This window comes from Ambystoma mexicanum, chromosome 10 (genome assembly GCF_040938575.1).
Source record: "Ambystoma mexicanum isolate Mex_15411 chromosome 10, UKY_AmexF1_1, whole genome shotgun sequence".
Classification (NCBI taxonomy): domain Eukaryota; kingdom Metazoa; phylum Chordata; class Amphibia; order Caudata; family Ambystomatidae; genus Ambystoma; species Ambystoma mexicanum.
The window spans coordinates 1,267,452,730-1,267,468,368 of record NC_090932.1 but is presented as its reverse complement, the minus strand read 5'-3'; the positions used below and the strand labels follow the sequence as shown (position 1 = coordinate 1,267,468,368).

The following is a 15,639-nucleotide window of genomic DNA, read 5'->3' as shown; positions in this document are numbered from 1 at the left end:
TCCCCATATTGTTGCCAGGCGCTAAATGATGCTAAAGTGGTTACCCAAGTATGCCACGCTTCCTTGAGAAATCTGAATAGCGCGTTTATAGAGATCACCTTTTTTCCTGTAATTCCGATTGCCTCTCATCCCATTCGCCAGCAATTCTATTAAGTATTTCAGTATTCTAAAGAAATCACAATGGGTGTGAATAAGAGATAAAAGCACGCATAATCCTGGTTCTCCATCCTGGAATGGCATTAGAAGAAAGATGATGCTTTACTCTGTTCCCAACGGTAAAATAAGGCAGTGTATGAACAGGTCTGTTTCTCTGTTTAACATTAGAGGGTCACCTCTTCCTTTTTTATGGAAAGTTAGATTTAAATGCAAACCTGCACTTTTGTGTTTTTTTTCTGGAGGTTAAAAACCAGATAAGGCAAACTGGACTTCCTTTTCAAAATTATTAAATACATATATATCTTCTTTTTCAAAGTGTACTCCCATCCCACACTTATGAATTTAATGATGGTACTCTATGGAAAGCTAGTAATAAATGTATGTTACTATTATCTTGTTCCCCTTCCTCTTTACGGCTGCCTCCTATTTATATTGTTTTTATTAAATGTTGCATGGTCTTTATTCTTCTGTTCAAGGGTCAAAAGTCGCTCTCCTTCCTTCTGCGATGAAACACTCTTTGGGCCCAGGCTGGAGGATCCTGGTTGGGAAGCACCATGGACTAAGAAAGAGGACACACTCAAACTACGCCCGCTTTTGTGGACTCCTCCTTCAGCCCCCCGTGTCCAGTCAAGCCGCCCCACTCGTGCCAAACCATGCCCGCTGAAAGCCATCCACCCACAAACTCCACACTCTCCTCCTGTGGATTTTGAGACTGAGCACAAAGGAACATCAGACTTTTGGAAGCGACCTGAGAGCGAGGATGACTCTGCCAGCTGGAGTGAGAGTCGAGGACATTCCCGTTCGCTGGCCCGTCCACGTTCTGCATCCATCACTGAGAAACCCTGGCTGCCCTCCCCACAGTCTGCCCCAGATGTGGCAACAAGCTTTCTGGGCCCAACTAGGGCCTCGCGGCCAAGGTCTGCCAGTTTCTCTGGACTAGACTCTGTCAGGAGGGCCAAAACTGCAAGTGTCCAGGGTGCCAAACCACCCTGGAAGTGAAATCGTGGGACATCCTGTTTCATAAATCGAATCAGAGTCTCTATTGCACCAAAAGATGTTTCCATTGGCAAAATAGATCTTGTGCTAAAAGGAATTCCAGCTTGCCCTTTCTGGTCATACATTTACCGACAATGGCACATGGCCTGGGGTACTGTTTCTTGAAAGATAAACATTCTGCCAGAGTGTGCATATTTACCTTGGTCGAACAAGAGACCATGTGCAGTTATTATCTTGTTCAATTTTAGAGCTTGTGCATTTGTGGAAAGAGCAGCATGATCTGGTTGTGTTTTGTTTGGTGCATGTTTATGTAATGTGGTAGAGTTATATATGGGGCAAAACTTGTATGATTTACTTCACTTAAATTAAGCATTCTCTGGTATGAATGCATTTGTCCCTAAATATATTTTAGGAAATGCAGTCTCTCCCCCGGTGTTAGGGTGTATCCATTTACATGTCCATATATATTTAGCCATATTTATTTATTTTTTATATGTTTGCACTACATTTCTGGATCTTCTCAAAAAAGTGGATGAACATAAAAATGTTAAATTATTCTCATTGTACGAATAGAAAGAAAGAAAATTATTTTTGCACTACAAAAAAAATAACTTTGTGGAATCGATATACTATTAGTGTCCAGGTACAGCCGCCAGAGAATTGTGCCAATGTTCACCCACTTATCAGATGGCTTTAGTGCCACAAGCACCATCAGATTTGCTAACGCCTTGTGTGTTTTCTCCGCTTTTTTAAAGCTTGCAGCGAAACACATTTCTTGAGTCTATGTAAATAGAAACTAGCATGCTTAAAGATAACTGAAAGCAATACCAAGAGGTATTTATACCCATTTTGTTTTTCTACATCTCCTTTCAGTTTAACACAATTGTGTGTCCCAAATGAAGCTAGTACTCGGCATCCTGGCCTTTTCCGTTTAGTTTTTATATCAGCCATACACATTCAAAGTACTGTACTGTGGCTTTGTGAAAATAAAAGGTGAAAGTACTTTTTTCAACATAAATATTGATTAAAAGCAGACTGAGCGGAAGGTGGAAAAATGAATTTGAGATGTCCTTTTAGCTTTTCCTTTCATGGTAGCAGCTGTGGATGTGGTGGCATCAGAGTCCAAACCTTCTGTGGCAGTGAAACGCAAGCAAAATAAAGCCTGGGACCAGGTTGCTACTGTCAGAGAAGCAAAGACCATTTGTTATGTATGTAGCTCTCAGAGTACATAAACCTCACAATCTAATGTCAGAAGTATATACAATAGAATGCTATGTGCTTGCTTTAGAGACTGGTGTGCAACAAGTCAACTTTAAATCCCGGTACAGTTGACTTGAGGTGCTCATCCTCTCAAGGGTGATGCATAGTAGAATTTTCCAACTCGATTGTATTCAAACTGTTATTATGGAGCTTAGTAGTGGGAGGAATCTGATATGAAGCAATACTAAAAAAAAATGTTATTAAAACACGGAACACCCTTCTCTAAGTGGCAGCTGACAGTCCCCCATAAGTATTACTCTGAAATGTGTGAGCTTCACTGATGCTATAAGAGGGACCACCAATTGAAAGTCTACACTGTGTCAAAGAGTTGGTGGGTTATCCCACATGTTCCATTGTGTCTACTCTCTGCAGCCTGCCTTTATACAGGACCTGCATGAGCAAGATCAGATATTTACAGAACGTCTCCCAATGATAACAAAATATTTAGATCTGCAACTGCCTATCAAATGGAGATGGGTGCTACAAATATTGGATTACTGATTTCTTTTTTTTCTTTTTTTTTAAAATCATTCAGCCTTCTTCGAAGATCATGTAGGCCAAATGCATGCAAATTAATTCTGCAAAGACCAGATTATTGCAATGATGCCTTTGTTATGAACTAAGGAATGTTATTGTTTCTTGCTCTATCTATTTTATGTTGAAGAGGACACCCTGTAGCTGACTGTGATGAGTTTATTAGATTTTTTTATCCAACAATTCTACTTCAAATGCTCTGTGCCAATTATACTCATAAAATGTGCCCAGGCCTGGAAAACCTCTTCTTATTCAACGACTAGGGGCTTTGTGGGTAAAAATGGGTAGCCTTTTTAAATGGTCTGATAAGGCAGTGCTATATTATACATGGTTTTATCAACCCAAGACCGATAGCTCTCAAAGATCTAACGATATACGCATTTCACCCTAAGTGGTCATCATCAGTATGGTGCATATTGACATCCTGCTGATTTCACCAAATGCCCTCAATGTTATGGAGACTGCACTTAGCATGTATCTGTGACATATCCTGATTGGCAAGGACAAAGAGTACGAAAAGCGGAGTAGAGAAAACGTGGCTAAATCTATAAGATCCTCCAGCAAATGACAACCAGGATCTTCTGTGCTCCTCTTACTGTCCAGTGGCAATTTGCAACAGAAAATATTGTTCTAGACTATTCTAGGGCTCTCTGAATAACTGGGTGTAGGTGGAAGAGTGGCTCAACAGTGCTTTTCTGGATCCAAATCAGCCTGATTCACTGCAACATCTGCCATGACGCAAAGCAATGGAAAATTACTTTTTATTTCTCTGGGTCTTCTTACAAATGCGTTTAGGAAATTATCCTCATTTTAGCCCTTCAAAGTCTTTCTGTTCTTGTACATCAAAGAATGGATGCCTCTGCAGTCCAGGTATCATATAACAGAAGACTGCTATTTACCTGTGAGAATGGATCAATGAGCGTGATAACCTAAACGACCTGGGGTCATGGACCAAGGAACTTTGTATTGGTACCGCAAATGCGGCCCCGGAGCCACTGTCACCTTCCAACAACACGTCAGGGAAAAGTGCCGGTATAGCGGACCGGGAACAGCTGTCCCTTCCTGGGGTGATTAACAGAAAGGTGGAGAAGCAAGCTCAGAGCCACAGACCAACAGGGAGTGCGGCTGATGTGGGGAACGTCGAGTATCAGTTCACCCCTTCACCCGAGAAGGGTGCTGCGAATACAAAGCCCCAACACACGGCAGATGCTAATGAGAATTCGGATCAAGGACATGCTGTCCTTGATGCGCCAGAGTTGGAACAATGTCAAAAGGAAGTGGGTTTTCCTGTGCCCATGCACCTACCTTCGGGTTGCAACCCGCCATACTCCCCAGCAATCGATATTCCGCGAACGACACGTGAGGAGACATCATGGCAACCATTCGGACAGGGAAGAAGGGGGCAGGACTTGGGATGCTCATTATAGACTTTGTGGCAATGTGGGATCTGATTGGCTAAGAAACCTCCGGCCCTTATTTAAAGCAGCAACAGAAGAAGGACTGAGTGGGATTCATTCGTGTCTTTTCAGAGCGCCAGAGAGTCGGAGGAGAGAACAGCCACGGACCCCATCTGGGCATACAAAGACTAACTAGAGGACAGCTTCTGTACACAGGTATTTGGGGGAGATCTAAGAAGAAAGTTCATGATAAAGACTGAATTAAGTCCAGGAGTTGGCCACTGAGCTCCTTATTGTTTTTGCTTCCTTGCTGATGTCAATAACATGACCAACTTGTGTTAAGGCAACTGCAGACTCCAGCTTACCTTACATAATTTGGTAGCAGCGGTGGGATTCTAATAGCGTGCCATGGAGGGAATCATCAAGGCATTAGCAGATGGACAGCAACAACTCCAGCAACTGATCCAGGTTCAAAGTCACCAGGCTCAAACAGACCGGCAGACCCTACAACAAGCTATACAACTGCAGGACGCCTTGAAGCAGCTTACCGAGGCCATGGTAACCAGCAAAGGGCAACCACTTGCCCCTACTTCTGTGTTACAGAAGTTCCAACCTGGTGAGGATCTGAGTTACTTTTTCACCAACTTTATATCAAGCCGCAAACCCCGCTGATGACACTTCTTATGCAGACATAAAAAGAACAATTCTTGAGCGGATGGGTGTAGACAATGAAGCCTATAGAATCCGGCTCAGAGAGACCAAATTAAAGACAGGAGACACACCAAAGCAACTCTATTATCGGATTCAGGATCTGACAGACAAGTGGCTTAAACCCTCAGCTAACCACATACCGGAAATAATGGACAAAATAAAGCTGGAACAATTTATAGGCGCCTTTCCGGCGCCCATGCAACGCTGGGTACGCCAACATCACAGGCCGTCATTGGCTGAGGCATCGATATAGCTTCAGCCTTTCAGAACAGGTAACGCCAGAACCCCCCTACTGGAAATCCCAAAACTGGTAGTATTACGAGGCCAGAACATTGTTGAAAAAAACCCTAACCGTCCGGAACCTAGAGGAATCCCTTGGCCCAACCTAAACCGCCAACCCCAATGTTTTGACTGTGGCGAGTGGGGCCATATTGCCAGATTCTGCCCACAAAAACCGAAACCTGAGCCGATGGAGATTGGTTATATACAGGGACGAGAATAACGGAGAAGCAGAGAACTATATCTGGTGGAGGTCCGGGTCGATGGAACACCAAGGCAAGGTCTCCTGGACAGCGGAAGTGAGCAAACAGCCATCAGACCGAGTGAGGTGGGAAGGCCGAAGTGGGGAAGGGAAGGTGGGAGCTGCTTTTATACTTGTGAAATGTGTACATGGGGACACTAAGCCATAACCATCAAAACAGGTAATGCTGGAAGTCAAGAGTGCCAGGTCTAAAATGAAGGTTGCCATTATGCCTCACTTAACGGCTCCAGTCTTGATAGGAACCAACCTTCCCACCTTCCAAGAATGCGTAAGGGATGTAGAATGGCTCCAAAACGTGCCGTTTTCCCAGGTGGAAGTAAGCCCCCCCCACCCTCAGGCCCAGAGACAGAGCAGAAGCAAAGTAAGAAAAGTAAAAAGGGATTGTGCAGAGGGTAACAAGTTAAGTGGACTCATAGACTGGTTGCCTGAGGATAAGAAGTCTACCTTCCGTAATTAAATCCTAACGGACTCCACTCTGAGAGGAGCTAGGGAACAGGCTTATGCCGATCCCGAGAGGGGCATGGAATACCCTTGGTTTAAGCTACATCGCGGTCTCGTCTATCGGGTAACCCTAGGCCAAGCAAGAAATTGAACAGATGTTGGATCCTATAGGATTCCGTCAAACTAGCCCATGATGAAGCAAGCAGGGGGCATCTAGCCCGGGAGAAGACTCGAGACAAATTGTTCAAGAGATTCTACTGGCCAGGAGTATATAGGGAATTGACAAAATATTGTGAAGAATGACCAGTATGTCAGAAAACCAACCCAAGGAAGCCCCCCTGGGCACCTTTAACATCCCATGCCTCTCATTAAAGAACCATTTTACAGAATCTGAATGTACGTGGTGGGCCCGCTAGAACATAATAGCCATGGACACCAATATTTACTTGTAGTTGTGGATTATGCAACCAGGTAGTCATAGGCCTTTCCAATGAGAGGAATCAGTGCCACACAAGTTTGCAATCAGCTGGTACCGTATTTCGCCAGTGGCACTGCCAGCAGAAATAGTAACCGATCAAGGAAGGAACTTTGTATTGAACATCATGAGGAGAGTCTGTCAGCAACTTAGGATCAAGCAGATCCGAACGTCGGTATATCATCCCCAGACTGATGGTCTTGTAGAACACTACAACAAGACTATTAAGCAGATGTTAAAGAAAGTAACAGGGCCAACTGGGGTTAATTGGTACCAAGTAGTTCCTTGGATACTCATGGTACTATGAGATACCCCACAATCTTCCACGGGGTTCTCACCGTTTGAACTGCTATTCGGGCACAAGCCCAGGACTGTCCTCCACATAGCCGAAGGGAGTGGGAGGACCAAGAAGAGGAAACTCACCTAACCGATTACATGCTGGAACTATGATCTCACCTTACAAAGTTGAGAGAATTGGCACAAGAAAACCTAGGCAGATCCCAGTCTTGACAAGAAAAATAATACAACCGAAATACCCGAGTTCGTAAGTTTCAGATGGGGCACCAGGTGTTGGTGTTATTGCCTACTACCCACAATAAAATGTTGTCACAATGGAGGGGTCCCTATAAAATTGCTGCTGTGATGGGACCTGTGAATTATTTGGTGGAACAACCGGACAGAAAAGAGAAAAAGAAAAATTACCATGTCGACCTCTTGAAGGAATGGAAAGAACCCTGTACACCAGCTTCAAAAAGGCATGTTAGCGTAAAGGGAGAACCTGGTCACGGGAACAATCAACCGGCTCTACAGGCTGTATAGTGGGGAAGAGAGCTCAGTGAAGCTGAAAAAGAGGAGCTAAGCACATACCTGAATCCTCCAAGTCACGTATTTTCCTATTATCCCAGACGGACATCCCTAGTAGAGCATACGATTGATACCCTGCCTGATTAGTCGTTAAGAGTACGTCCTTACCGACTCCCGGAGACGAAGCGAGTCGCTGTTCGGGAAGAAGTGGACGAAATGTTACGACTGGCCGTTATAGAGACCTCGACCAGTCACTGGTCATCTCCTATTGTTCTGGTGCCAAAACCAGACAGGTCCACCCGGTTTTGCATGGACTTTTGGAAATTAAATGCAATATCTACCTACCAAGCGTACCCTATGCCTCGCATTGATGAGCTTCTGGAGAGGCTTGGTGCTGCACAATACCCGAGTACCATCAATCTTACTAAAAGATACTGGCAAATACCCTTAAGAAAGGAAGACAAGATCAAAACAGCTTTTTCTCACCCCGTCCGGACTTTATCAGTTTACGGTTCTACCGTTTGGGCTACATGGAGCCCCTGCTACCTTTCAGTCTCTTATGAACAAGGTGCTGGCACCCCGCGAATCATACAGTTCAGCTTATCTGGACGACATCATAGGTCTTCAGCAGTAACTGGAGTGAACATCTTGAACATCTAGGAAGAGTGGTGAAAGCACTTGAAGAAGCCGGGCTGAAAATCAATCCTAAGAAGACCACCTTAGGAGAAACCTGATACTTGGGCTATCTAGTAGGAGGAGGAGTTATGAGACCTCAGCTGGATAAGGTAGAAGCAATCCTGCGGTTGCCCATGCCAGGAAATAGAAAACAGGTCAGAGTGAGCCTTTTTGGGCTTTGTAGGCTATTACAGACGTTTTGTGCCATTGTTCTCATCAATTGCCTCTCCTTAAACAAACACGCTCAAAAGCAACTACAGAGGTGATACCCTCTCAGGCATTCCAACAGCTGAAAAAGATCATATCGGCCCTTCCGGTCCTACTGTGTCCAAATTTTAAGGACTCGTTCTTTCTACAAACCGATGCCTCTGGTACCGGTCTAGGGGTGGTTCTTTCACAAGGAGACAGGGAGGATCTATACCCAGTGGCTTTTATCATCCGCAAACTCTTGCCACATGAGGTGGCTTATTCTACTATAGAAAAAGAATGCCTCGCCATTAAGTGGGCGTTTGAAACCGTGCAGTACTACCTGTAAGGTAAAACCTTCGCAGTCTTCACGGACCACGCACCTTTACAATGGCTGGCGGTGCAGAAAGATTCCAATCAACGTATTTTGCGATGGTTCCTGAATCTACAGGCTTTTTGTTTCCGCAGCATTCATAAACCGGCGTCTTTTCAGGTGATCCTGGATTAACTCTCAAAGTGTGGATCGACCCAATCGGCTCGATTCTTCGAGGAGTGTGTGTGTGCATGGATCACAGAACATGATAACCTAAACGACTCGGGGTCACGGACCAAGGAACTTTGTATTGGACCCGTGAACGCGGCCACAGAGCCACATGTCACCTTCCAACAACACATCAGGGAAAAGTGCCGGAATAGCGGACCGGGAACAGCTTTCCCTTCATGGGGTAATTAACGGAAAAGTGGAGAAGCAAGCTCGCAGCCACAGACCAACGGGGAGTGCGGCTGATGTGGGGAATGTCGAGTATCAGGTCACGTCTTCACCCGAGAAGGGTGCTGCGAATACGAAGCCCCAACACACGGCGGATGCCAACTTGCTGAATGAGGACTCGGATGAAGGACATGCTGTCCTCACGGCGCCAGAGTGGCACAATGTCAAAAGGAAGGGGGTTTTCCCGCACCCCCAATCACCTACCTTCGGGTTGCAACCCACCATTCTCCCCAGCCTTCGATGTTCCGCGTTCGCAGCAAACACCACGTGAGGAGACATCATGGAAACCTTCGAACAGGGAAGAGAGGGGCGGGGGTTGGGAGGGTAATTATAGACCTTGTGGCAATGCGGGATCTGATTGGCTAAGAACTGTCCAGCCCCTATTTAAAGCAGAAACAGAAGGACTGAGTGGGATTCATTCGTGTCTTTTCAAATCGCAGAGAGTTGGTGGAGAGAACAGCCATGGACCCCATCTGGGCATACGAAGACTAACTACAGGACAGCTTCTGTACACCCATATTTGAGGAGATCCAAGAAGAAAATTCCTGATAAAGACTGAATTAAGTCCAGGAGTTCTGGCCACTAAGCTCCTTGTTTTTGCTTCCTTGCTGATGTCAATAAAATGACCAACTTGTGTTAAGGTAACTGCAGACTCCAGCTTCCCTTACAACCTGGCATTAAGAGTGCTTGGGTTGTCCAATCAATTTAGCAATAGACTGTAGACGGGTGCACTGTGTTGGTTTATAGTGGTCTGTTTCTGGCTACATCTCTCTACTGGAAACCCAGGTAGGTGGTATAATACATTATCAAATGGCACACAGCACAACAAGACTCCCATGTCCTGTTCCAAAAAGGACCACCTCCTCTCCTACACCATGGCGCTACGTACGGTACCCTGATCATTATGTGAGTTTCATTTTTTATGTGTGATGCTTATACAGAGCTCTGATACCTGCCCTTGCTCTCAACTGTGAAAATCGAGACCCAAATATGTTCTATGAAAGGGTTTCCTAGTACATTCATTTGCCTAGATAAAATTGCCTTCATCCCTCATGAATCTACTGGATGATCACCTTTCCCATCCATGTTGTAGTTAAATAAAATAATGGATAAGGGGCCATTCATAGGGCCCAGTAATAGTTTAGTATTTTCTCCCAGAGCCATTTCTTGTTTTGAAGTTTCCTATATTGGGGGCCGTCCATTAGAGGTGTCATGCACCAGTATTTTGTTGTTTACTTTATGGCCGAAAATATAAGCACCAACTACTTTCCATACAAAATGGAAAATAGTATGTATTTTGTTTAAGGCAATTATAAATGCGAGGTAGTCTCCTATGGCTCATGTCACATGCTGAAGTTTACTTGGACATTATTGCATGGAAACCACGTGATTGGCTGTATGGCGGTCATGTTTTACCCATGAAAACATTGAGAAGGAGCCAGTCTCTGTGTAGAGTGAATCTCTGCCGATGCCCTGGAAGTTGCTGATCCAATCTGAACTTGTTGGCTTCTATTGGAAAGAAAGGCTTGGATCCGTACTGAGGCTTTTTGGGAAATTCCTGGCCATTATTTGTCTTTTGAGGCTAATTGACTAATCTACTCTGTCATACACTGATATCTTGGAGAATCTCGAGGAGCTTCCTGGGTTTTATTCAGGGTGATCAGGAGTTGCAGGATGTATGCTATAATGTTCTTTGTACCTCACCCAGGTCTGCACCCTGACTGAGGGCCTCATTACACGGATGGCGGTAAGGATTTACCAGTACCGGTAAAATACCGGTACCGGTAAATCCTTACCGCCTTACTACGAGGTCCCTTTGCGGGTTGGGGGATTTAACGCCTGCTTTTTGCAGGCGTTAAAAACCAACCCGCAAAGGGACCCAGGGAGCTAATTACGGTACCGCAATTTGCGGTACCGTAATTAGCACCTTCCCCATTCCCATTATGCCCTATGGGGCCAAAATGGGAATGGGGAAGGGCAATGGTGGAAGGGGGAATTACCGCCCCGCCAACCTTGGAATGGGGCGGTAATTCCCATTTCAGCCAAGGCGGTGCCGGTATTTTACCGGCATGAACCATGGCGCTAATAGCGCCATGGTTCTCCGCCATCCGTGTAATGAGGCCCTGAGTCTCAATAGAAAGGCAATTTATGCTCCAAGTAATCTTGCAGTTTCTTGTGCTGTCCCTTTCCATACTTTTTACCAGGAATTAGCCATGGTCATTGTGTCAGCTTTTGCCTTCTTCAGCCAGGAGTGATAATATAACATTTCCGTGCATAAGGGGTGATAAAAGTTGCAAGGGATGTATTCATTCCACAAGTAAGAGACACACGTAGGAAGAAATCGCTTCATTGTATTGCAGAATAGTTTTAGTTTATATAATGCTATTAGCACTGTTGTCTCTGGGAGGCATCCTCCTGTGGACAGTCCCTGGGCCTTACCTGTGGAATGCTCCTGACCTTTGTGGTCTACAGTGACATCACTCTCTCTGATCTTCTGTCCTCTTCATCTCTGCCCCTCGCCTTCACTCATGCCAACCTCTTCTCCCCTCTCTCTGCTGTGGTCTGCAAACACAAAACTGCCTGCATCCTCTCTCATGCTGCTGGTTCCTGGATGCTGCCTTCTGCATGAACGTCAGAACGGCCACACCTTTCCACATGTTGCCTGCCTTTCCTTGTTCTTTTTCCTCAGCAGCCACACTGCCCAATTAGTACCTCAGGACAGCAGCACCCCATGCTACTGGGCTTTTAGCCTGTAATGGTTACCAGGGCCTTGTTTAAGGCAATCCCTGTTCTCTAGCTTGTAAGTTGGTCCCAAGCTATTTCTGGTTGGTAAAGACACTGCCTCGAAGATTATTGCTTACATCTAGTTACATCCGTCAATACCTTCAGTTTGAAGATCGCATCAATTCAACATAGCCAGTGTGATTCTCTGGCTTGTATGATATTTCTTACAATCCTCACAATGCTAATGGCCGATGCATGGACTTCCCACCCTACAGCAATGACATGACTGGTTATGTTATGTTGGGCAATTCTAATCTTCTGTGAACACCACCTCCAATTTAGAACAAAACCTACTTTAGAAAAGTTATACCCAATTTGGGTGCAGAGGAGGAATACCAACCCTGACACGGGATCGTAATACAAACAATGAAAGGTAAGAGTCCAATCTATGGACCCTCCCGTCCCCTGCACACCTTAATACTGAAAACAGTCAAAATGTTAATTAATGGGTGACGGTGGTTACATTCACGGGTATGTAAAACTACAATGCATTTTGAGTACATGTTGTAAAATTATTGACTTATTTATACTTATCAATTCATTTGGGTCTTCCTTTCCTTGCTCTTGAAGAAGGGGAACACATCCCCCAAACGAGTCGAGCACAAACGTTGTTTTTGGCCTCATCATGAATTCTAATGGAATAAATATGTTTTGAAACAGCATACTATTTGTGAATTTAATATAAATTATGTAGATGCTCATTAAAATGTCGACTGTTTTCAGTATTCCAGTGTACAGGGGACTGGACGGTCCATATATTGGACTCTTATCTTTCATTGGTTATGTGAGCAAAACGCGATGGCTGCAGACTCTCAAAGTGGGGAAAAATTACAGAACAGGTTATCATGCCATGTTCTTTCTAGAAAGGGGCACTTGATACCTTTTTTGTCACCCTACGTTACCTGGGGGAACCCAGACGTGGACCTCTTGCTCACTGAGCTCAGAGAGGTACAGCTCCACCTCACTGATAAGGCCCAACACGGCTGAAACACGTGTCTGGGGGTGCTGTTGGTACTCTTGCTCAAAGGAGGTTTGCCTGGCATTTCGGTGCTGGACTGCCCTTGTGGGAAGGACAAAGACTGATATGCAAATGGCAATTCTTCATTTGTGAAAGGTACAGTGAGCAAAAAGCGATGGCTGCGGATTCTCAAAAGTGAAGAAAAAACACAGAACAGGTTATCATGCCATGTTCTTTCTGGAGAGGGGCGCCTGCTACTTTTTTGTATTCGTTATGTTATGTTAACATGCTTTATACTGCACCAAATCACCTTATAGTAAATTGTAACTAAATCTCAAGTATACGTAATCAAGGCAAATGTCATCAAAGAGTTAACATTCCTAATGGATGGGATATCTACTGGAACTTTCTAGATACTTTTAAAATGCCATGCCATTATCGACTCACTGTTTCTTACTTTCAGCTTGCACCCCTTCATACTTCTCCAAGAGCAGCCCTAACTGGGCAAGTGATGGCTACCTCGGTTCAGGAAGACTCTCTCCTACTGGGATATTCAGCTAAGAACAGATGGTGGTATTCAGTACCCTGTTGTTAAAATGCAAAAATCAAATCTCTTTAACAGCAAAGAAAAAAATAACAAAAGGTCTGACCGAGGTTGTGTGTTTTGAAGATGGGTAGGTCAGGAATGCCAGTCAGGACTAAGAACTGCTTTTTCTGGAATTCCCCTTTAGGCTTTGCTGATAGAGCAGAAGCCAGTTTGGAGGTGTTCAGTTATGGTTCAGGGATCCGCTGGCTAATATACTTTTTTTGTGCAACTGAATTTAGTGCACAAGGTAGATCTGATACAATGTAACCATTGCAGAGATCTGTGTGCCCAGTAGCTTGAATGATGAAGGGCAGATGTTGCAAAATGTCCTTTGAGGTCCATGAAATAAGTGACATTGAGTTGATTTAAGTAAAATTTGTTTTTACATCGCTTGGTCAACAAATGGTTTATGCTAATATATGTCAAAATGGTTAGTAGTGTTTTTTTAATTATTATTATGAAATGTACCAAACATGTATAATATTGTAGATGGCAGCAACAGGATTCCTAGAGGTGTGCTGTGCTAGGATCCTAATAAGGCAACCACGCATTGAATACAGAACCTCGTCTTTGGACAATCACCCAAAGGGGCTGCTTTGTTCTACAGGGAGAACATTCTATTTTTTATTTATTTTATGTTACACTGTGGAAAAGTATTTAAGATTCTGAATTTTCACGATTAGTGCTTTGTAAATCTCAGTGATGTCTTTATAAAGCTTTTTTTGTACCTTGGGCTGCTCAGAGCATGTTTGGCTTTGTGGTTGCCAAGATCATCACAGGGACAACTGTAATCTAAAACTGGCACAACATTGATGACCGCCTACAGTTCTGAGCAGCATAATAGGGCACATTATATTTAATTTGCACAAAAGGGGGCATACCCCAATGAGTGCAGATCCATAGTTTGCAGTAGAAGGGACAATTTAATCAGATTTCAATGGACACATGACCTGACCTTGTGTAAGGGAAAAACATATACAATAACCGTACTATCTTCTGATATTTGTAACCTTTGCCAACCTCACGTTCTGCAGTAATGGTGGCCTTAGATGAGTATGGTTATCACTTCTGTTTTTGTGATGTATAATTATAAGAAATTTGCCATTACAGGTTATAGTTACGGGTGATGCAATATGATCATTACACCTGGAATAACAGGTAGAGTAGAGGCCTGCAGTCCAATCACATTTGTTTCTAGCCCTGCGCCTTCCTTTCGTGAGGAGGTGTATCTATGTATCACATGGACCCAACCTGTACAGTCTGTGAAACCAATTATTGTAATTGTTCCCAAAATGACACCCTGTTTTTTGTGCTTTGAAGTGACCTTGGAAGTTTGTCTGATTGTGAAGTGTGCTTGTACACTTTTATGGGATTGTGTTTGATTAAAAGGTGAATATAAAACCTAAATTGTATAACCTCTTAATAAAATGTTTGTGGAATTTGCCTTTAAAGAAATATCTTAAGTTTTAAAAGAATTATTATTGATATTAAACTTGTATTTATTACTTTTATACAGGCCTTAAAAGTATGGGCTGATGAGTGTGTCAGTCCGCTTAGCCCTCTAGCCTCAAAGCAGAACAACCACGTGTCCTTATTACTCTCTGGTGCCATTGGTTGCAGAGGTCAAAGTGAATAAAAGCTATCTGGAGTGGAGTACCACTACCTTTTATTTTTTACTGTTAACAGTTTCACTACCTTTTACAACCACTTTTACCGTTCAGAACTGTTCTTTTTGTAGTTATAGCATACCTATTCATTTTACCACTCTATGGCAACTGAATCCTGGGTGGCATCTCGGCCCGGATGGACTCTATCTGGCTTCATCTTAACTATCAGAAGATGGAGGCGGTCCTGCTAACACTAAGACAGCATCTCCCCTTGATCTTTTTGTTTTCTCAGGTTAAATGCTTAGATGACACAGTTGAATAAGGTTGGGGACATTTCTATGGGCTTTAATTTAACATCAGGTGGCTACATGGGATCTGCCCCTTTATGCCACTGGACAAGTGTGAAGTTATATTAGAAGTCTTAGTGACTAGCCAGTTCCACTTCTGTAATGCACTCCTGGGGTAGACTTCAGGACAACCGACTACGCATCCCTAGGACTCTGTCAGACCAAAGGCTATAAAAGACTTAAATTCTTTGGGAACTAGGCTTTGTAATAAATTACCAAATTCTGTTCATGACGGCACACATGTCTAGTGGAAGGCTTCTGTTGAAGCAGCTGCTGTTTAGGTAGGTGTTAAGTATGTGTTCCAGCAGGGTTAAGATCAACGAGTAGAAGTAGTGAGAGTAATTGATGGCAATCAATACAAAGGAAATCATGTTGCCTGTTGTGCCCACTTAGCTGCCAACCTGGCCTAGCT

The 15,639-nt window shown here is 43.9% G+C and overlaps 1 protein-coding gene across 4 annotated transcripts in view; it reads left to right on the top strand.

Moving 5' to 3' along the window:
- The window catches only part of RITA1 (RBPJ interacting and tubulin associated 1), a 167,909-nt gene extending 153,235 nt beyond the window's left edge, over positions 1–14,674 (top strand). For all 4 annotated transcript variants that reach the window (XM_069619240.1, XM_069619239.1, XM_069619241.1 and 1 more), the window contains one exon: positions 633–14,674. In XM_069619240.1, the coding sequence (XP_069475341.1) occupies positions 633–1,155 (523 nt within the window). In that variant the 3' untranslated portion in view covers positions 1,156–14,674. The remainder of the gene's footprint in view (positions 1–632) is intronic.
- The last annotated feature ends 965 nt before the right edge of the window (positions 14,675–15,639 follow it).